We start from the raw sequence: 24,477 nt of genomic DNA on the forward strand, positions 1-24,477 counted from the left end.
ACCTAGTCCAAGACATTTGGCGCCCAACGTGGGGCCACTGGAAGCCATGTTGACTCTGGGCTTAGTACACCGATACACCATACACACCTCATGCCAGCTGCCCACCTGTGCCCAGTGCTTACTGTCTCTGGCTCCCAACCACCTTCGGCCCTCCACACACCCCTAATGCCTGTAGTACCACCACCACCAAAACAAACAGAGGCTTCAGACCAAGTTGAATTGAAGACACCCACAGAATGGCCGGGCTGGAATTTTACAGATGTGGTAACCCCTACCTCTCTGCCAGACAGAATAATGTGCCAGCGCTAAGGAAGAATGCACTCCAGGATTTGATGGTATTAGCAAAAAAAAAATAACCAATTACTGGTTTACTTTCAGTTAATAGATTGGTAGCACCCACCTCACCCCATACAGGAATACCGCTCTCCGAGGGAACACAGGCTCCATAATTCTATGGTAGAGTAGTCACGTCCCCTTGAAGTATGAAAGCCTAGTGGGAGTTTGGACCACTTTACCAGTTCATTGACCAAACAGAGGTTCCCAGCTAGATTTGCTTAAGATCTGGTTTGTGCAAACCAATTCACTTAACTCTACAGACAACATTTAACTGCCTTACAATGGCCTGGCAATCTAATATTTAGTCTAGGTTAATATTACAATGCAAAGAGCAATTATTAAAGTGGATTTAGAAACAGTCATCAATGAGATACCAGTTTACAAATGTTACCTTAAAGTAAGATGAGTTCCCATTGGCTGCCAAACGAGGCCAGCAATTATTTGCTAAGAGTAGTGAATGATCATGAAACATATGGAACAAATGGCTTCCTAAAGGTGTGAGCTACACAAGTAGTGCGTAGTGGCAATGAACTGTACAAAATTAATCACTGCTTCCCAATTATTATTTGATTTAGTGATAATATATCTTGTGTAGCTTACACCAGGGCTTAAAATTTCGAGTCTAGACCTACTAGCCAGGCACAAACCTTACTCTCCAGCCAGGGGTGGACTGACCATTTGGAAACTCGGGCACTGCCCGAGGGCCCGGGGTCAGTAGGGGGCCCCATGAGATGCCCCTGGTACCTTTTTCATAGGCTTTTTTGAGTTTCGGTAAGGTCACAGGGGCCCCATGATCTCCTATTGCCCGGGGGCCCCATGAGTTGTCAGTCCGCCCCTGTCTCCAGCTGAAGTCAGAAGCTGATTGGCTACCATGTACAGCTGCACCATATTCTGAGTGCACCAGTTTTAATAATCTACCCTACCCATAGTCTCTTGCTCTAAGCCAATCATTGGTCAGTATATGAAATCGTATATATCAAAAACTTGGTTTGTGACAGTTCTCTTAAAATTTTAATTAGGTTTCAGGATTTGTATGCATATTATAAAGGAACTGGCAATATTAAAACACATGAAATAGGCACATACTGTATATTATACGGAAGATATGTGAAGATGTGTTATAAAATAGGTTTTATTAGAAAAATTTGTTAAATTTATAAAATTTATTAGAACATAGCATTAAACACTTTTTTTATGATTTTCAGTATTTACCTCCCATGTCATTGAAAGCCGACTCACTGTCACATTGCTTAGTCCCATAACAATTGCAAAGAATGAGTTCAGATTCTTGTATTCCTTGCAGCTGAAAAACAGAACATTTTAAACTTAACACTGCCTTCCAATCACACTGAAATGCAACTCCTCTTCTGCAGGTATATGCCATCATAGGTCAAAACATTATCAGCTGTTTCACATAACTGGTGCTGTGTAACTGTCCTTTCATGCTCTTAGCTCCATGGGATATCAACAAAAAAGACCAGAGGAGTGGCATGATTCCAGTGAAATAACATGATGAAAATAATGAGAATCCTTGTAAAACGAGGAAAAGAAGAACCCACAGAATTTGTTGCTACATATTATAAAAGCAAGGTGCTCACTGGCATAATTACTTTGAATGTCAAACTGCCACTACTTCTTTCTAGTAATGGGCACAGTTAAAGTAGAACTAAAGGGAGAAATACTCACCTGTTCTCCACCGTTTCGACACCTTCTCTTCTGGATTCTTCCAGGTGCCAGTCTTCAGCCACCTTGATTGGCTGGTGCAGGGTGATGTCACTAACATGAGTCATTCATCCCAGTGCACTGGCATCCTGCCTGAAATGTAAACGAAGCTGTGCATGTGCAGCTCAGTGTACATTTTTTATAGGCAGGTAACAGGCAGGTACGGTAAGTATATTTTACTGCAGAAGAGGCATTGCATGTATCCACTGCAATAAAGAGCCTGCATGTTCACAGTATTTTATTTTTTTGCATTTAGTTCTGCTTAAATGCTACAACATACAAATACATTTTAGACAATTTTACAATTCCAACCTTGTGACAACAGTTTTGGTATGACTTTTTTCTGTCCAGTATGACCGGGCCCCTGATTTCTATGTCAGCTTTATTAAAGTGGTTGTAAAGCCTTAGGTTTTTTTTTTTTTTACCTTAATGCATTCTTTGCATTAAGTTAAAAAACCTTGTGTGCTGCATGTGTTCCCCTCTCCCCCCTTATATTTACCTGAGCCCAATCCTGATCCAGCATCAGCTCCCCAGCTCTGTCCTACCTCACTGCACAGATTGATAGCAGCTACTATCAATCAAATTCTGTGACGAGGGAGAAGAGGACGTGGCTGAGCCGCCCGGTCTGTGTCAATGGACACAGACAAGGTGGCTCGGGAGCGAGCCCGCACGAGTAGCTTCCTATGGGGGCACATGCCACAAAGGAGGAGCCAGGAGCACCGGCGAGGGACCTCAGAAGAAGATGATTAGGGCTGCTCTGTGCAAAACCATTGCACAGAGCAGGTAAGTATGCCATGTTTATTGTTTTAAAAAGAAGAAAAAAAGTGAACCTTTAATGTTTCTTCAAGACATGGTTTGATAAGTTTGGTGTGGAAGAAAAGGAGGCCTACACAGAGCCTTGACTTGAATCGTATTAAACACCTTGGAGATTACTTGGAGATGCCAACATTAGCATTGGCCCTTCCAAATGCTCTTTTGGATAAAGGAAAATCCAATTGTGTATAAAAATCCCCCACATGGGACTCTAAAAGCAAAAATAGCACTTGCTGTATAAAAGTTACATGTTAGTTTTTATTTACTATACTTCAATACAAATATTTAAAAGAAAGTTGTACAACTGGTTTGTTTCATACATATACATTGTATTACCACCACTACAAGTTCAAAGATTTGAAAACAAATATCTGGGGACTTCTGGGGAACAATGTAAATGTGTTTAAGTGCACTACACTTGAGGTGAGAGGATTGAGGAATAGGCATTTGTTTTTTGTTTTTTTTTTGGTTTGTCAGCAATACATGTGCTTCCTTTTGGGCTGCTTTTAAGGACCCCCTGCATTCTATATTATGCACTCTTTTTATATTTATGATATTCTATCGCTTTTATTGCATCCCTTTATGGTAAATGTGACTGAAATATTTACTACCGGTCGATCAGTTAGACCTGTGTGAGGGGAAGTAGATTCATATACTGTCTATGCCTCTATGAAGCACATGATAACTTTTATTATTTATTCTGTTTTAGATAGCCTTTGGTGGCTACGTCAATGGTCATCCCAATCCGTCTCCTAAATGACTTACATTTAGAAGTTGAAAGATCCAGCAACTATCAATGCTGGTATGTTTTGCTATATATTATTTTCATTATATAGATTTTATGAAAGTCAATTTTTTTTGCGGTGTGTGGCATTAATGTGCCTTTCTTTGGATGCTGGTGCTTAGGTGGCCTCAGTGAGTACCCAGCGGATCCCAGCAGGACGGGACCTCCTTGTTGGGTAATGGGACAGATGGTGGCATGTGTTTTTAGAAGATGGCTGTAATTTCATTTTTATCGCTTTATGAGTATTATACATTAATGTGGAATAGTGGGAAAGTGACATATTGTGTTGATATGGTTTTTCTAAAATATAATTTTGATTTTGTCACAGATGTTCACTGCATTTACTTCCCTGAAGAAGGAGCTTTATGATTCTAGAACGCGGCAGTTGATTTTTGACAACTCTGTAATCCAAGTCTTCATGACTTCAAGATATTTGTTTTCAGATCCTTGAATGTGTAGTGGTGGTAATACAGTGTATGAGGTGGTGTAAAAAGTTTCGAAAAATAGTTTCGTAACACACCAACAGATGGCAGCACAAGGCTGCACGCAGTCACAATAGCATCGACTTTCATAAGTCAGTGTGCCAAAAGATATGATCCTGTGAGAACATTGCCGGGGACACTGCAGGAGGGACATCGCGGGAGCGCAGGACAAGGTAAGAGAAGAACAGATCCCAAAGCAGCGCTGCATGGTAAGCCCGAGTGTAGCTCGGGGTTACCGCTTTTGGTACTGAAACTTTACCCCGAGCTACACTCGGGAATACCGCCAGGGAGGCTACTGTCCATGATTTTAAAATGGGGTGTTAAACAAGCTCAGATAGATTTGATGGTCAGATGTTCACAAATGTTTAGCTATAGTGTATTGGGGAGGAGACACAAAATTTGGAAAGCTTCTTTAAAGAGTAACTCCACTTTTGCTGACAAAAAAAACATTCCCCACTGGGTGATCTATGTAAAAATTGCAGGGATTTTTACAAACTTTGTTACACATTGCTACCCTTTGTTAAACTGAAAATATAGCTGTTGGTTTGTCTGCTTCCATAGGCAGAGAATCTGTATGGGAGTGGTTTCATAATGATCAGTCAGCTGCTGCACCTGCAGGGCTCTAATGAGGAAAGTGGCAGGGTCTGCATCCCATTAGACATGATTTCCCTTTGGGAGTATCTCATCAAAAATGACAATTTTGTTGCAGGGGATGCCCAAAACCTGATTTATTTCTTAGTGCAGACTTCTGAGAAATCAGAAAACCAATCACTCAAACAGGAAATTACATTTCTGAGGGGTGTTCTGTACACCATCTGTGTACAGAATGCTTCCAGGTAGCCATATTGCATTGCATTTTACAGTATATTACAGTGCTTATTATTGAAAAAGAAAGGTAATTTTTAATTCCATTCAATTACAATATGACTTGTGTTGCAATTGTACACGCTGTATTAGTTTTTTTAATGTGCTAATTTTTCCCACAAAAATGGAGTTACCCTTTAATCGTTCTATGTTTTCCTACTTTCAAATACGTAAGCAAAACTATATTTAAAATATATAAACTAGTGAACCTTACTAATATAATTTATCTTCTCAACATTAACATATATTCCTCCAATATTTTGCTTTTATCATAAGGAATTTCTCTTCCCACAGGAATGCCATCTGCTGTCTTAGACCTCAGCCCCAAAAGTGGGTCTGATTTGTGCCAACTCGTCTTTTGTCTCCATAAATTTGTTCTTTGGCACTCTCGGTGGGAACTCCAGCCACTAAAAAGCACATTTAGCCTTTTTTATTTATAGCACTGTGCAAACTCTAGAAAATGAAAGTAAACAGTTTTCTTCTTTCTAGGACTAAATTAACCACATTAAGAGGAAAAAAACCTACAACGTTAACCTGACACCCTAAGCCGCTGCACTTAGCCCCACCAGTGTTTTTGTTTGACGTGCCCTTTAGCACTTCTGTTTAAGGATTTTTTTTTCTAAATTCCATTGTCTTTGAAGATTGTTATATTTTTAATTGGTTGTAATTAAGTATTTTTCTTGGATCCCGCTGCTGAACCTAAACACATTTTGAAATTTATGTCTTTAAAGGATTTTTGTTTCTTTTCAGTGTCCTGCTGATTTTTGAAGCTGTAAACGGTTGAAGAAAAACACCTTTAGCATTTTTTTAATGCAGTTGCTGAGAGGGAAAAGGATTTTGAGAGGAAAAAAGCAGCCTTCTATCCAGCGGGTTTAAATAGTCAATCCACAGGAGAGCAGAGCCAGGCTGTCAAGGGTCATGCTGTTGGCCTACTGTGGATTTTCAGCCACCAGCCTAAACAGAAATGATTTTCCAGTGGACTCTGAAATGTTTTGCTATGCATTATGTCTTTATTAAAATGTATCTCTGGAGCAAAGAAAATAATAAGTCATAAGCAGCTTGAATGCACAAAAAGTACAATCCATTTAGAAAATAAAAAGACCCTTCAATATTTTTCCCTTTTACTCTTTTTGTAAATTGCACTAAAAGTACTTACTGGGCTGCAATTTTAATAAATTTCTTCAGAAGTTGAACACGCTTGCTGAGTTGAGGGCACAGGCAAATCTCAGTCACAACCCAAAACTGGATTTCATTGAAACGTCTCAGGAAGAGGTCCAAATTGGCTGTTGTCTTTTTAAAATTGTGCCTTCCGAAGGTGTGATAGATTAGCTCCAGCTGAAAGGAGGGAAAGATTACTTAACCGCACTTGCAGGACATTTTAGGCCAAGGGATATGTCAGAAGACTGCTTCTATGTCATTCATGCCATGTTTTTTATTTTAATTAATGTATTACATAGGAATATATTGGATCTACCAACACACGGTTATGTGAACATGCTGGTAGACTTTTTTTTAATATTGGTGTGGGGAATGCTGTAAGATATCTTTAAACAGTGATAGGAAAACTGCAATTTTTTTTTTGATGGAGGGTTATACCATGTTAGATATTTTCTGCCTCTGTCCATTGAAGAGATTTCCCTTCCAATCCTGTCTTAAAGCCAAAACAGGCAATTTAGGGGAATCCCTCAATAGTGAGGGAATCCCTGGTTATCACCAGAGTCACCAGAACTAGTGTCCTCATTGAAAGATTTCGTCTTTATTCCTGTTCTGGTGACAACCAAAAATTTGAGATTTTCTTTTACTTTCACTCTCGGTGATAATGGTAAACAGGACAAATAGAGAGTGTGAATCTCCCTAGCAGGGGAACAGACAGCAATAAAAACTAAATAAATAAATACCATATCTATAGCTCATGGTATATCAGGATGAACAGAAAGTGGAATTATAAGAGCTCATGCACACAGACATTTGCAGGGCAGATCTCCTCTAGCACAAAATTACAATTCCCAGAGTTTTTCTGTGCACAGGTGGTGCACACAGCAAGCCTTAGAAGTGAATGACTGTTTTTATGCACATTCAAATAATTATTTTCTTGCAGTGGCGTTTACACACACATGCATGAATAAAGCATTCCCCGAATGTGAAACTCCTGCATTCTGGGAATATGTCTTACATGCATACATGGGTAAAAGTCAATGCAAAAAAAGCAAGTATAGATGCATATAGTCATTCACCTCAATGGTTGGCTGTACCCACCACCTATGGCTCCTCAGGCACCAGGATTTTTACACTAGACACAATTTCTGCCTAGAAATGTTTGTGGACATTGGCCCTGAGAATAAATAAGAGAATACGAAATAAGACATACTTTTTGACACCTGTTCTACAGTATGTACTATTTTCAGCAATAATTATGTAAACAAGAATAGAAACAGTTAAAATTGTAATGTCCCCCTAAATTAGTCACTAGTGAAGTGCCCACTTATATTAGTGAGAAAAGGACCAACTTACATTGGAGGTTATTGGTAAAAGGACCTGCTTACATTGATTGTCATTTGGAAAAGACCCTCAATACATTGGTGTTCAGTGGAAAGAATGATCTTACACTGGTGGCTGGTGATAAGAATTATCATAAAATATGTGGTCAGTGGAAATATGATAAAGATACCTAAAAGGACTGTTGGTGTCAGTGATTACTTAACTAGGTGTTAAAAAATTCTTTGATCAAGAAACCCTTAGAAATCGTGGGGGAAACCCCAGGGTTCCATCAAATCCTGATTGGAAAAGTCTGTTATAACCTAAAGCATCTGATTGGATGCTATTGGCTTTAGTATTGCTTATGTAAATCCAGTCTAAACAAACCCACAGTGGGTTATTCTCTGACAATAGGTTTAATAATTACTGATCCAGTGACACAGATTTCTGTGCAAGAACAAGAAATACCACATTGTTCAATTAATATAATGGACACTCTCAATGTAAAAAAAATGTGTAAACTGTAAAGTCTGTAATTACAAAGGTACAAATTGTTACATTTCTTTGAAAACTCTTATTTTTAAAACAAATACAGACTATAAAGAACAAAGCCAAAAAACTTTCAGGCACACAGCTTACCTCATGAACACAGTTGAAAAGGTCCCAGTCGTGAATTGTCATTTGGTAAGCCAAATCCTTTGAACTCATGAGTTCAAACGTTGACATGGTGCCGACTGACGGGCCCTCTTGTTCTGGAAGAGGTGTCTAAAGCAGAAGACACTGATATTACTTAAAATAGAATTGTCTCACTAGTTATCCTTCTTGTACAACCACAGGCAGTTTTTATAGTAAAACAACCAGAAAAACTGACCAGTAGAGATTGTTTGTCTCATATAATGACAAGTTTAATATCTGAGGTTTTTCCATCACTAATGTATACAATTACATTTTTATATCTTGAATTTTTTTCACAAGTTTTCATGCACACATTAAGTAAAATGCAATGTGCTGATCTTGTGACAATCCTACATACCAGAGAATCGAACTGATCCCGAGGACAAGCGAAGAGGCGCCCATTCACACTGAGTGTTGTAAACACAGAAATGTCATTTGGCTTCAAAACCACTTTCTCTGAAAGATGGAAAAGGAATAGTTGTCAGTCACCAAGAATCTATGCAAATATTACATTTACAGTATGCCATGCCTTTATGGTCCTTTGTTCCTTAACCACTTCAAGTCCGGACACTTTCACCCCCTTCCTGTCCAGGACTATCACACTTTGAATGACAATTGTGCAGTCATGCAACACTGTACCCATATGATTGTTTCAGCCAGATAAAACTTTATTTTGGTGGTATTTATTCACCACTTGGATTTTTATTTTTTTGCTATATAAATGAAAAAGTCCAACACTTTTTAAAAAATAAGTGTTTTTCTTATACAATTTTGCAAATAAATAATCTGTCTTCATAAATCATGGCCAGCATGTATTCATCTATCTTTTTAGTAAAAAAAAAAATAACCCAAATTAGTTTATAACCAAAAATTATCATTTTTCTAATTTTTTTTAATTTTTTTTTTAATATTATTATTTATGTTTAGTTTTTTTTTTTAAGCATACTGTCACCCTAGCAGTACAGTGTCACCATAGTGACACTGTACTACTTGTGGGGGGTGATGAAGATTTTTTTTCTTTTTTTACACTGATTGCTTTTACACCCATAAAGTCTGTAAAAGCAATCATTTCTCCTTCTCTCTGGCTGCATTCTTGCAGCCATTGAGAAATACTGTGAGAGCTGTGCTTGGTCACAGCTTGTCACATGGTACGAGACTGTTGTGAATAGCCTTGTACCATGTGACCTCTGTGATCATTCACAGATTTCACTAGTAGTAAGCAATCATGTCAGGAAGTGACATCTTGTTTACTGCTATTCATGTGATCACTGATTGGCCAATCAGTGATCACATGATCGGAACCTCACACAGAGGTCCCGTACAACGATCGGTGTTCTTCCGGACTCAGCGGGCACCGGATTGCGGTGCCGATCGCACAGGCAGGTTATGCAGGGGGCCGTTTATAAACGGCCACCCACTTCGGCACTGTGGTTAAAGTGGCAGCAAACTCCATATTTAGATTGCTACCTACAGGTAAGCTTATAATAAAGCTCACCTGTATGTTAAATGAATATCTCCTAAACGTGCACTGTTTAGGAGATATTCGCTTGGTTGGCAGCTATTATGGTCATGCGCTCTGAAGGAACAGCATACCCGTGCTGTTCCTTCCAACCTCTGTGCCAGGGCCATGACTCTCATGCATGTGCGGAAGTGACATCATCACGACTTGGCCATTCAAGCAGCTACAGCCCGCGAACCCAGAAGGAAGACCAGATGAAGACGGAAGCCTCTGCAGCAGTCACAGCGCACCGCTGGAGGGCTCTGTTTCAAGGTATGTCTTTTTTAATGTGCTAGTATGCATTTAAAGGTTTACTATTACTTTAATGTACTGCTTCCCTCAGTAATCCCTAAAAGGACATCATAAGGGTTTGTGTCAATGGGATTTTGTTTGTTTAAAGCAGATTTTGCTTTCCCATACTAGTTTTGGGAATGCAAAACTGGACTGAAGCAGGTCAAATGCATTTCAGGAGGTCAGCTGCAAGTCAGATACACCAATCATTGAGTTCTGAATGAGCTCAGAAGCATCTCAAACTGATGCCATCAATACACGCTCAAAACCCATCAAAACAAACCCTAACGTGGTTCAAAAACATTGATTAAAGTGTATCTAAACTCTAACAATTAACTTCTCTTATTTGTTACTTTTTAGCGCCTGTTAAATATACCACTGAAAGAGATTTTGAGAATTGGATATTGTGTGTGTTTTAGTATTTTAGCAAAAGAAAACTGGGCAAGGCTGACACCACGCAGGTCACAGAAATGCTGTTGGCTATCTGCCCACAACAGGACATGGGAGCTGAGTGCATTTCTGGCAGATAAACAGCTATTTTTCTGTACTTGGATGAAATATGGGGAAATATACATGTTCTGCAAACTATTTTTTTTTTTTGCTCTGACAAACATTTTAAACAATTAACAGTAACCAGATTTCACATGACTGTAATTAAACCAGAAAAAAATAATGCAATTTCGGTTGCTAGGGATTACTAAATTTTGCACATTAAATTGTACAACTGGGAAACTCATTTATTCTCTAATGTATCATCTCCTGCATCCTTTACACAATTCACATTAAGTGCTTTTGCAAAGAAACTTTCAATCTAATGTCCCTTCAACAGCCATACTTGAGTATACATACTGTAGTCTACAGTCTGATGCCTTGACCTCTCCGCGGCCTTCGACACAGTCAACCACCCCCTCCTCCTTAAAAAACTACACTCTCTCGGCTTCAGAGATTCCGCTCTCTCCTGGCTCTCGTCCTACCTATCACAACACTCCTTCAGCGTTACCTATAACGCTACCACCTCCCCCTCACTCCCCCTCTCTGTTGGGGTCCCTCAAGGCTCTGTCCTCGGGCCCCTTCTCTTCTCCTCCTTGGCCAATTCATACACTCTCACGGCTTCAACTACCACCTCTATGCCGACAACACACAAATCTATCTCTCAACCCCTTGCCTCACCCCCGCAATCTTCGCCCGAATCACAAACCTACTAAACGACATATCAGACTGGATGTCGCTCTACTTCCTTAAACTGAACCTCTCCAAAACTGAGCTCCTAGTCTTCCCCCCAGCCTGCACACCACCCCCACTGACTTCTCCATCACGTCCAACAATGCCACTATCAGGCCCGCCCCGCAGGCCAGAGTACTTGGGGTCATTCTGGACTCCAACCTATCCTTCCAGCCCCAAGTCCAATCACTAACTAACTCATGCAGACTCCACCTCTGCAACATCGCCAAAATACGCACGTTCCTAACCCCAGAAACCACTAAACAGCTCATCCATTCCCTCATCATATCACGACTCGATTACTGCAACTCCCTCCTCACTGGCCTGCCTCGCCACAGGCTATCCCCACTTCAGTCGATCCTGAATACAGCAGCCAGACTCATCCACCTTATCAACCGCTCCGTTTCCGCCACCCCCCTCTGCCAATCCCTCCACTGGCTTCTGATTGCACAACGGATCAAATTCAAAATCCTAACACTGACGTACAAAGCTGTCCACCATACTGCCCCGTACTACATCACTGACCTAATATCCAAGTACCACCCAGCACGCACACTCCGCTCCTCTCAAGACCTCCTTCTCTCTAGTTCCCTGGTCACCTCCTCCCATGCCCGCCTCCAGGATTTCTCCAGGGCGTCACCCATCCTCTGGAACTCCCTACCCCAATCCATCAGACTATTACCTACTCTCCTCTCATTTAGGCGCACCCTGAAAACCCACCTCTTCAGGGAAGCCTACCCCACCCCCTGCTAATTGCCGATCTCCTCCGCTCTTCCCACCACTCCATCCCCCACAGCTATCTTCTCCTGTACCACTATCCCCTCCCTCATAGATTGTAAGCTCAAAGGAGCAGGGCCCTCGAACCCCTCGTTTATCACATTGTATTGTTATGGTACTGTCGCATGTTCTGTCTCCCTTTGTAATGTACAGTGCTGAGCGAACTGTTGGCGCTTTATAAATACTGTATAATAATAAAAAAATAATAATTTAACCTATCAGTATGTAAACAGTGGAACATATATGCAGATGGCACTGTAGCCCAGTCACTGTTCTACCCAAGTAAATGTATAGCATTATAGGTGGCATAGGAAAAACAATTGGAAGATTTGCTGTAAAATCATGGGTAGTACAATGATTTAAAGCAGTAAACAATACATCAAAGTGAATTGTAAAATATTACTATGAAGCTTGTTTATAAAGAAAGAAGGAGCTCATCAGTGGAGTTACAGTAGAAGTTCAGGCAAAATCTAAGGCTAAACCTACTCCATCCCCCATTCTAAGACTATTCTATCTACCCTGTGAAAGAAAAGATCTGTAAAATCACCTATTCTGCAGTGCTCTAGTCAGGTCTTATGATCGGGTCCCAACGTTGGTTTCAGTGTAGAGGAGGGACAGCTGACAATGGATGAAAAAGAATGGAAGAGAAGAGCCTCTTTTAGAAATAAAACGGTTTTAGAGTGTCTACACTCTAAAAACGTTTTATTTCTAAAAATAGGCAACTCACATGTAAATGAAAAATAGAGGCACATCAGAGTATAAACTCCAGCGGGAAAGTCACCGCTTTTAGTAGGGATGGATGCCCCAAAGTAATGCTCCATAGTAAGCCTAAGGGTGATGTCACTGCACAGGCATTTGCAGCTATTGTCCGTGATCATGTGACCATATGACCAGACCGGTGCAGCTTCAGAATAGGTAAATACACAGATCTTTTCTTTTACAGGGTAGATAGAATAGACTTAGAATGGAGGTGCGAGTAGCTTTAGCCTTAGTTAGATTTTAACTTGACTTCCACTTTAAAGTATATCTAAAGGCGAACTTTTCATTTGGGGTTTGAATAAAGTAGGTAATAGTTCAAATACATTTAATTTGTGTTGCTGTCTGTGTCTCAATGAAGGAATTTCAGCTCAATTTGTGTCCTGAAAATCCAACAGGACGTGCAAGAAAATCTCTCCAAAGTGAAGGGAAACTCCTTCCAAGACATCTATTGATGGAAGATGAAAACTGTAAATTCCTGGATGATTCCATCATTTTTTGTGTCTGTGACAGTGGTCACCAGGACAAATAGAGAGGGTTGATCTTCTTAGTGGGGACACAGACAGCAATAAAAATTTGGTGTGCATGGAGGAAAGCACCAACAGCAGAATGTAAAAAGTCCACATTAAATTTTATTTAGGAGCTTGTATCCTAAAAATCCAATGAGTTGGAAGAAGTCAACCAACCCCCCTTTATTAGGGCTTGGCATTGTTAAACAACAGTGTACTGGACTGATAACATTGGAGAGATCCTGTGGGGTAATTAGTGTAATCTCTCCAGATGATAGTTGAGCTGTATCCATAGTTAAAAAAAATGTTTTGGGTTTGAATACACTTTAAATCATGATAGATGATGGCATGAAATCAGGGGAACACATGCTGCAGATCCAGGAATCCCATACAATGTACCAGTTGATTACAACTTTTGGGTCATGAGGGAAACAAAATAAACTTCATCAGATCATCTGAACAATACCTGATTATATCTAAGCAGATAGCATTCAAGCAAGAAAGCCACAGGCAGTCAAAATATGACAATTATTGGCAAAATATACATGAAAAAACAGCCTCTCTTAAAGAATACATGACCTGGTTATGTGTATCTTTTGCTGCAGCCTATTACTGGACTGTGAAAGAAAGATATGTGCAATTTAATGACAAATATTATCTTTTTTTTTTTACCAAAAAAATTCTAAAACTGTTTATTCTTATTGAGTGGTAAGAAGATATTTGCATATGCCAGATGCTGAGCTCCCCTGGATGTATTTTACACAAACCTGGGTACTCTGCCAACATTATAGCCAAGAAAATCCAACTTCTGCATTTTAGTCATTGTTTAAGTGGAAATCTGTCAATCATACAATTAGATTTCTTTCGCCTCCTCCTTGATCAACATGACTGAGGATCTGTCAAAGTCTTTTTCTGTTTGATTGACATAATTGCTTTGCACAGCCTCGCTTACTATGCTATTATGCTAAAGATCTGGAAAGCATAACACTTAAAGAGTAGCTTGCTACAATATAATTGTTTACTACCTCTATAATGTGCTTTAGCCTTAACTTAGCAGAGGTGTGTTTTAGAGAGGCATCAGCAGATTTTAAAACCATCCTTAACAGTATTCATTCCCAGAGTATTGGTTTTGTCAGTGCTTATATACACTATCATTACTGCTAAAAGAGAGAGGAAGACATATTTGATTCACATGTAGGTTGAATATTGTGTTTTCCCTTTATTTTCAAAAAGGAAAAATATAAGCTACCCTGAAAGTGATAACTTAAAACTCATGGTAGATCACAGGGGTTCAGCACATGCCACAAAATCAACTCCTCATTATTCATGTGTACCCAGGCTGTCCCAGACCAACCACAGATCCAAAGCCCACATTACAAAATGAAAGCTGGATCTGTGCACACTTCCATGATTGTTTTTTTTTTTGTTTTTGTTTTTTTTTAATTCAACTTAATAAAAAGTAGAAGTAGTGAATATTAGACCAGTTGTGTTTAGTGTGCTACTGGATGTTTATACTACAGGGCACAGAAAATAAAATCACAAAAATGTATTTAAGCACACTCAAAATACTTGCAACTATAAAAATGTAAATTAAAGAACTTAAAGACTTCATAAAGAATGAAGTGTAAACAAAGATCAAGTCCATTAGAAAAAACAGTTCATGTCCATATGTTGATTAAACCACAAATCCTTAGTCCAGGCATTGGAATCATCAAGAGTAATAAAACACATCTTGCTGCCTTTGGTGCTGTTCTTCACAAGATTGGGGGAAGCTACAATGACATACAAACAAGAAGGACATACACTAAGCGCAGTAGAGTTAAATGCTTTAATGTTCAAATCAAATAAAAATTGGCCACTCACAAAATTAAAATAGAAAAAGCATGAACTCAGTACTCCCAACATGGATGCCTCTCTGTGCTCACACTTGTAGTCCTGGATAGCAGTACTGTCAGATGGAGATATAGTTGTCAGAGGACTACGCATTTCGAAGAAAGAAGGAGGTCCTTCAAAATTCACAGCCATGTTCGCTGCTGCACCCACATGTGACATCATCCAAGAGATCCCCTACAACATGCTGTGCTTGTGTGCAGAGCTCTGGTCTGTCCTCCAGCTGCAGCTATTTCTCCATTTGACAGAACTGCTGTCCAGGACTACAAGTGTGAACACAGAGAGGCGTCCATGTTGGGAATGTTGAGTACATGCTTTTTCTATTTGAATTTTGCGGGTGGCCAATTCACATTTGATTTTTAACATTAAAGCTTTTAATTCTTCTGCGCTTAGTGTATGCTCTTCTTGTTTGTATGTCATTGTAGATTACCCCAATCTTGTGAAGAACAGCACCAAAGGCAGCACAATGTGTTTTATTACTCTTGAGGATTCCAATGCCTGGAGTAAGGATTAGTGGTTTAAACAATCTATGGACATGAACTGTTTTTTTCTGATGGACTTGATTTTTGTTTACATTTCACAAGTTCTATAATTTAATTTAATTTGTTTGTTGCTATAGGGCACAGGCACAAGAGTGACCAGTGTAGTTTCCTAGTTTGGCCACTATGTGTTGCCATAGGCAGTTATGAGAACAGGCTCAGGAACCCCTCTTAGTGAGTGGACAGTGTAACCTGATAGATAGCCACTAGAGAACCTCAGAGTAGTGTGCTCTTAGAAAGTGCCAGTCTTGCCCATATGGGGTATCCTGGGAAGTAGGGCTCAGCCACAAATAATAAGGCAGGAGTCTGTGAGGATGTAATCTGTGAGCTCTATCTTTTGGAGCTTCCCCTTAGGGGGAACGCAGGGGTTGAAAGGTATAGAGGGAATAGCAGGCGCATAATGTTGCGGTACATGTAATGATGAATAAATGGATAAAGTTCCAGTTAGGGCAAAGGCAATCCAGTAAGCACTAGGGCAGGCTGCAATGGAGTGAAGCAAACTCTAGAGTGAAATAATAAACAACAATGACAATTTTAATAAAAAGGTAAGTATAACAACTCACATCTTCGAACAGTAAAACAGGCTCATAGGGATATGTGTAGCACGTCTGTCACCAGATGTAGGAACTGCTCTGGAGAAGTCATACCCTAGTCGGTCAGCAGAAAACACTGTAACAGGTAAGGCATAGATGGTAAAGCCTGGCTTGGTCTCCAATATGTCTGGAACTAGTGGCGTTGGGCATCTGACGTAATTGGGATACGACACGTTTCTGAGCATGTGCGGGAACCGGACTCCACCTATGCTTGATGAAAGAGCGTGCCGGCCCACACCGGTTCCTGTGCATGCTCAGAAATGCGTTGCATCCTGATGACATCAGACGCCCAACGCCACTAGCTCCAGACATACTGGAGACAAAGCCAGGCTTTACCATCTATGCCTTACCTGTTACAGTGCCTTCTGCTGACCGACCAGGGTACCTCCTCTCCAGAGCAGTTCCTACATCTGGTGACAGACGCTCTACACATATCCCTATGAGCCTGTTTTACTGTTCAAAGATGTGAGTTGTTACTTACCTTTTTATTAAAATTGTCATACATTTTACACTTAGAGGCGCTGTGTCCTTTGTTTATTGAGGAAAGCTATAGGACTATTGGGAGTGCTCACATTCCCTTTGCATGGGACGCAGGACTCTGGCAAAATCTCCCAACAGATATGGGCTCCTCAACTCAGATCTCCTCTCTCTATGATTCTCTCTATTGTTTGCAACAGTAACCACTTTCCTCCTGAAGGTTTTATCCCCCTTCATGAGTAGAGCATTTTTGTGCTGTTCAACACTGTGCTACTTTATCTGGCAATTGCTTAGTGATGCAACAATGTAATCATATGAAATATATCATTTTCTTAAAAAATACAAATAGAGCTTTCTTTTTATGGTATTCACCATTGTTTTTTAAATTATTTTTGCTATACAAAAGAAAAATAAAACAGAAAAGTCTGAAAAAAAAAGTATTTTGTTAGTTTCTGTTATAACATTTTGCAAACGAATATTCTTTCTTCATAAATTTAGGCCAACTCAGTGTATATTATTTAGTCTGTATGAATGTTATATAGTCTACACACTATGGTATATATGTATGTAGCACTACACCCAGAGGAGTTGCAAAGATTTTGGGTCCCCCTATATCCCTTGCCCTATAGGCAACATGCATCTTTATATACACTTACATCCAGAAGTCAGAAATCAGTCCTTGAGCTTTTTTTGTTTTGTGATTTAATTAGGGGATTAGAACTGGGATAGGGTTAGGGGTGTACAGGATGCTGAATGGAACCGATGAACTGAGAACAACTTCCTTTAACTATTTACAAGCCTCCACTGTAACACAGTCCCTGTTGGAGAGCTAGCCAGTGTTTCCTAATGTACCACCCCAGACCCTAGATGAACTCCTCTTACCTCACCCAGCTGTCTGGAGGTATCCCTGAGCAGGGGATCCAGTGTCTGTCACTTTAACACCTTCCCGCCTATAGCAGATTGATGGCCAGGCGGGACACTCCTCATTGTGCCTGAGTGTCATATGATGTACTGTCAATAGGAACTGCTCACTTGGCCGCGGTGTGATATGTCACCGGCTGTGTCCACGGGACACAGCCGATGACATATCCCTACACCGGCCCGTTACCAGTGTCATATGACCACTGTGACCAATCACAGCAGATCACATGTCAATTGTATACAATGGGTGGCTTCCTGCCATGCCATCCATTCTATACAATTATGATGTTAGCTGTGACTGGTCAAAGCAGTCACATGATAGAGACAGGGCCAATCACAGCCCATCTGTATCATGTGATGAGCTTTGCCCTATCACAGCTAATCACAACAAAAGTCCGAATTAATCAGTTTCATTCAGTAACAATGATTGCAAATATCAATGGAATACATTGGCATTAGCAATCATAATGTGTTAAAAATAAAAAAAAAATCCTGATCACTTACCCAGAGTAGTTCAATGTTACTATGGTAACATTGTATTGCTTTGGTCAGTGTGTTGAAAAAAAAATAGTAAAAAAAAGAAAAAGAATGTAATAAAAAAAAAAAAAATAGAAAAATTTGAACAAATAAAAATTTAATTATTATTATTATTATTTTTACATACTGTCACCAGTCAGTGTCTCTGATCACCGCTACACCAGTTATATGAGAATGCTATACTGGACTAGTGACAATATGTACAAAAAAAAAAACTGTGATTTTTTTTTTCATTTCTGCATTTTCCAAAAAATTGTAACAAAAACTTACAACCTCCAAAAAACTCAACATGCCTCTTACTAAATACCTTGAACTGTCTCTTTTCCAAAAATGGGTGCTTTTGGGGGTATTTGTACTATCCTGGCGTTTTCGGGCCCCAAGAATTGAGATGGGCCGTCAGTACATCAGGATTGATCGATTGCCAGATATTATATACCTTGGCTTGTGGACTCTATAACTTTCCTACAGACTAAATAATATACACTAATTCAGGGTATTTTGACCAAAGAAATGTAGCAGAATACATTTTGGCCTAAATTTATGAAGAAATGTTATTTATTTGCAAAATTTTATAACAGAAACGAAGAAAAATGTGTTTTTTTTCAAAAGTTTCAGGTATTTTTTGTTGTATTTAGCAAAAAATAAAAAAAAAAAGTGGTGATTAAATACCACCAAAAGAAAGCTCTATTTGTGTGAAAATATTGATACAAATGTCATATGGGTACAGTGTTGCATGACCGCATAATTGTCATTCATAGTGTGACAGCGCTGAAAGCTAAAAATTGGCCTAGGCAGGAAGGGGGTAAAATTGCTCGGTATTGAAGTGGTTAAGAGATGGACAGACCCAGACAGGTGTCGAATCTGGTTTCCCACCAGAGTGCTCCTTCCCCTATCTGTCCAGGGGGTGCAGGAGTACTCACTCAGATCCTCTCCTGGACCACTGATGGGTTGGTGGCTGCTACCAGGCCTTCTAGCTGGGCCACTCCTTCGCTGCTGTACAGGTGGTCCTCGCTCTGGGGGCCAGTGAAGCTCTAAGCTTTCTTTCCTGCTCCTCTACCTGTCGGTGAGGCCCCCTCTTCATCTGGGCCCAATCCCAGGCTCCTGACTTCTGCCTCACAGCTTCCTCTCTGTCTTCCACCCAAACTCTCTCCTGCAGCTCAGCAGGCTAATTTACTTTTAAGGGTTGTCCTGGCCCCTTGCCAGGCCTCCACAAAAGTACAAGCCAGCCACTCCTCAGATCCACCCACTGCTTCTAGACCTTCCTCCAAAGCTCTAGAGCAGGGGGGATTCCAGAGGGGCTGGCCTGCAGAGCCTCTCAGCCCTGACCACAATCTGACCTCCTGACTATTGCACCCAAGCTGCTACTCAGCCCTCTTCTCTAACAATCAGGACTCTAACTCCCCCCTAACTAACTAGGAGGGTGCTACATATACTGTATATTTGAAAATTGATCAATCCTGATGTACTGACAATTATTTTTTGAGGCCCTAAAATGACAGGACAGTACAAATACCCCCAAATGGCCCCTTTTTGGAAAGTAGTTAGTCCAAGGTATTTAGTAAGAGGCTTGGCGAGTTTTTGAAGTTGTAATTATTTCATCACTTTTTTTGGAAAATGAAGAAATTAAATATTTTTTTTCACAGTGCAGTACCAGTGCATACAGAGTCATCATATGACAGTGGGGGCCTCCTGGGTCTCCTACCATAGTGTCCCTTTTCATTCTGATGTTGATATTTAGTCTTTGAACAATTTTTCTCTTTCACCCACATCCAGGGAGATTAGCTACAGTGCCGTGGGCTGTAAAGTTCTTGACAATGTTGAGCATGGTGGACACAGGAACATTAAGATCTCTGGAGATGGACTTGTAACCTTGAGATTGTCCATGCTTTTCCACAATTTTTGTTCTCAAATCCTCAGACTATTCTGTGCTGCTCTTTCTCTTCTCCATGTGGCACACAGAGACATACTGAGGCTGAGTCAATGTTTCATCATTTAACTGGTTGCCGGTGTGATTTCCATATTGGTAGCACCTGTTAATTGATACAGGTGAGTTTAATTACAAATTACAGGAGCATAACAAACCTGGAATGCAATTATTTCTTACAATTTAGAGAAGGTGCTAATAATTTTGTCCAGTCCATGTTTTGGGTTTTGTGTGTAATGTGTCAGATTTGGCTTTTAGTTTCTCCAGTTTTTTGTGTCATACCAATACAAACAAAAGAAATAAAGATGAGAATGCCTAAACATTTGTAACATTCCCTGGGCAAAGTGGTGCATTATCTGACAGAAATATGCCAATATTTTTGGCCATGACTGTATATAAATCAACTGTGTTCAGTGAAAAGTTAAAATGATTTCATTGTTTGTACTCTTCCTTCTCCTAACCTCACGATGGAGGCCTCCTCTGGAAACAGATGGTGCTGCGTAAGGCTACAATTGGGGTCCATAGCAGTAAGGCTTTAAGCAGGTATGGGAAATACTACTTGGTGGGTGTTGGTTAGGCCTTCCCAGGTATTGAAAGGTTCCAAAGGGTACTCTGGGGAGTATCTTATATCCATAGCGCCCCAGTAGGTCTACCGGACCATCGTTTGTCAAGACAGGAGTGGGCTAAAGAGTATACATGCTCCCCCACCACATAGCTTGTTCTACATATGGAGGGCATGCAGCCAAGCACACAGCTCCTCTTACATCACAAGACTATACACAAATGGCCAAATTTCGTTACTGTAGGCACTGGTGCCAAAATAAAACTCAATTACATAGAATTTTGTTTTCTTGCTTAGATTATCTTTGTTTTGCCCCATTTAGTGTAGTTGTTGAGTAATCAGCAGGGGAAAGCAGTTTTAACATTACTTTGTGTCTAATTTTCAAAATGGCTGCCCACAATGAATCTTCCATACGTTTATAAAAAGGAATCCAAACAGACAGACTGGTAGGTAACACGTTGCATTATGTTTTCAACTGCTGCATGTTAACACTCAATTTTACTGGTCAAAGATTTCCTTCAAAATGATCCGACTGTTATTTTTTCTTATCAGCCACTGTTTTTATAAACTGTGTTGACTTTTGGAAAATGTGGAGACCATCCCTTGACACCATGACTATGTTGAAATTGACAAAACCTCTGCCTATTTTGTAACATCTCAGCTGTCCCATCCCATTTACCTATCAGTTGAGAAAAGCTATCACAAAGCAGTGAGGACAGGTTTTGTCAATGGGACCATGCAAACAGTCCTTACTGGAAGACTTGCATCAGCTCAACCAGCTTGAGTGTTTACAATATCCCATGTTGAGGTTAGAGGGCCTATCTTTACCAGTACATCCTGGAAAAAGATGGCATACTGTATTTGCAGTGTGTTCTGTACACACGAAAAGAAAGAAGGAACCGTAAAGTTAAAACTGAACTTTATTTATTAATATAAGTATATTATATTTACTTGCTTAAAACTCTTTGCATTTCTTCAGTTACTTATTGGTTTGCAGACTTAGGCAAATGATGTCATACATTCCAAGAGTTTCCATTAGGGGAGAAGGGTGTTTTTCAGCTACAGTAAGCACATCTTCCTGTCTGCATGCCTGAGCTAAGGGCAGATGGATTCCAGGAAGTAAATTCTACATTAATTATCTGCCCTTATTCAAAATGGCCACAGCCAGAAATGCTAAGGGGTGTTTTTCAAAGTGATTTCTAAGCAAAATAAAGCTTGGAAACATAGATGAATGCTTGAGTTTGCTCTGAATATTAAACATGAATTATATAGTGTTTTTGGTTTCTGGTGCTCAGCTAATGTGTAGCTCTGCTTTATTATTAAAGTTTTAGCCAACCAAAATTTGTTTTAATTGTGTATAGCGTGAAGAAGGATTAGAACCCCTGTTGCATTTAAATGCTGTCTAGAACTTTAGAGAGACTTCCTTTCACTTACAGGTTACAGGGGAATCTGCATTTAGGACCGGGGGAGGGTCACGGCTGGCTGGCAGTGGATTTGTTGGTCTCTGTACTACACAGACAGAGGTGCTGTTGGCCTGAAAATCTTGTAACCTTATGGTAACACTATACAGGTGTACCTCAGTTTGCGAACGCCTCGGTTAATGTAATTTTCAGTTTACAAATGAAAATCCATTAAAAATAATGCCTCAGTTTACAAATTTTTTACAACTTTTTTTGCAATACGAAGTGTATGTCGGCTCCAATTTTTAAATGCAATTGCCAGATTTTTTTTTCTTCACTATAGCTCACAGAATTAGCTGTCACTTTCCTCGGAGCTAAAGGATACTTTGTCTCTTTTATCTTGGGAAACAAATTAAAAGGAAACATTGTTTCTTTTAACTTAGGGAAATAAACTAAAAGGAAACATTCTTTCTTTTAGCTGGGGGGAAAGTGACAGCTGATTCTCTGAGCTATAGTGAAGAAAAAAAAAACCCGTATTTACATTTAAAAACTGGCACTGACCTATAGTGACAGCAAATTTTTTTTTACTTTTTTCTGACCTCCAGAACGGATTAATTGGTTTTCAGTGCATTCCTATGGCGTTTCGGTTTATGAATTTTTCGCAATAAATGGAGAACGCATTAAATTTGTAAACCGAGGTACACCTGTAGTAGGTACAGTGAGGAACAGAAGTATTTGAACACCCTGCGATTTTGCAAGTTCTCCCACTTAGTTCTCCCAGTCATCTTTAGCTTCTTCCATTTTCTAACAATTGCTCCAACAGTTGATCTATTTTCACCAAGCTGCTTGGCAATAGCCCTTTCCAGCCTTGTGGAGGTCCACAATTTTGTCTGTGGTGTCTTTTGACAGCCCTTTGGTCTTGCCCATGGTAGTAGTTGGTGTCTGACTGACTGTGGGGTGGACAGGTGTCTTTAAAGAGCTCAGACAGGTGCTACTAAGTTAGATTAATCAGTGGAGTAGAGGTGGACTTTTTAAAGGCACAGTAACAGGTCTTTGAGAGCCAGAATTCTTGCTGTTTCTTAGGTGTTCAAATACTTATGTTCAGCAGTGCAAGACAAATAAATTCTTTAAAAATCATACAATGTGATTTCCTGAAATTTTTTTTTAATTCTGTCTCTCAGAGTGGGAATGCACCTACAATGTGAATTTCACACTCCTCCATGATTTCTAAGTGGGAGAACTTGCAAAATCGCAGGGTGTTCAAATACTTCTGTTCCTCACTGTAAATGACTCAACTGACAATAATAGTGAGCCGGGAATGTGAAATGGATAAGAAATAAGGTAGGATGACTGTCCTACAAAGTCTGTAGACACAATGAGGGCCCCCAGTAACCTTCTTGAAATGAAAAATAACAAGTAAGCACCTGACAAGAGGTTGCACATGATTGGTGCCATACAGGGGCCAATGGTATTATTCTGCAATGCATATGCTGCCCTTTATACACCATTATAGTTACATAAGTGGGGGTATAAGGGAGTAGTGTGTACAGAAAGTTTATAAAATGGTCATGACCAGGGGCGGACTGACAACTCATGGGGCCCCCGGGCAATAGGGGATCATGGGGCCCCTGTGTCCTTGCCCAAACTCAAAAAAGCCTATGAAAAGGGTACCAGGGGCATCTCATGGGGCCCCCTACTGACCCCGGGCCCTTGGGCAGTGCTAATATAATTTCTAAGTATGGCATGGTCAAAAATCAGTCCTTTAGGCCCTGGTTCACACTGAGGCGGTTCAGGATTTGCAGCGATTTCAGTGCGAATTCCGCACCGCATCAGAATCGCACCCCGTTCATACGAACCGCTGCAGGTGTGTATATTAAGTTAACAACACCCCGAAAGCGGTCCGCAAAACGCGGTGCGGTGTGCAGAATCGTATCGCATGAGTGTGAATACCCATGCGATCCAAAAAAGCGTCCTGCATGTTTTTGGTGCGGGTGCAGAGCGATTAGAGTCATACAAAATGTATCGCACCGCACATTTTGCACAGGAATGCGATATACCGCATATATGTGAATCCAGGCTTATAATACTAAATATGTACTTATCCTGTAGAATATTCATGTAGATTATAAAACATTCCTGTATTAAAATATCAATATTACAATTATTTCTGTAGCCTCCCATACTAAAATATAACAGGTATGTTGCCAATTTCCTATTCATTGCTCTTTTGTTTTTGGGAGGGGGGACACGTTAGAACATAGCAGCGATTATTGCATTTAGCGCTGGCAGCTGGTCTAAAGTAAGCAGGTTGCCATGGTTATGACGGTTAATAATGGCGTGTCACCTCTGCCTCATGTTTACATTCTAAATCCCTTACAAGATTGCACAATCCAAACACACTACACACACTGTTGATATAAAGGGACAAATG

The 24,477-nt window shown here is 40.1% G+C and overlaps 1 protein-coding gene across 4 annotated transcripts in view; it reads right to left on the bottom strand.

The window, feature by feature from the left end:
• RAPGEF4 (Rap guanine nucleotide exchange factor 4) overlaps positions 1-24,477 on the bottom strand; it is a 451,555-nt gene that overhangs the window by 67,747 nt on the left and 359,331 nt on the right. For all 4 annotated transcript variants that reach the window (XM_089690492.1, XM_089690491.1, XM_089690490.1 and 1 more), the window contains 4 exons: positions 8,510-8,607; positions 8,116-8,241; positions 6,158-6,336; positions 1,549-1,639 (listed from right to left, as the gene is read on the bottom strand). In XM_089690492.1, coding sequence (XP_089546618.1) covers positions 1,549-1,639; positions 6,158-6,336; positions 8,116-8,241; positions 8,510-8,607 — 494 coding nt within the window. The remainder of the gene's footprint in view (positions 1-1,548; positions 1,640-6,157; positions 6,337-8,115; positions 8,242-8,509; positions 8,608-24,477) is intronic.

Source organism: Staurois parvus, unplaced genomic scaffold (assembly GCF_062004578.1).
Source record: "Staurois parvus isolate SC_StPar_1 unplaced genomic scaffold, SC_StPar_1.0 ptg000530l, whole genome shotgun sequence".
In the NCBI taxonomy this organism is placed as follows: Eukaryota; Metazoa; Chordata; class Amphibia; order Anura; family Ranidae; genus Staurois; species Staurois parvus.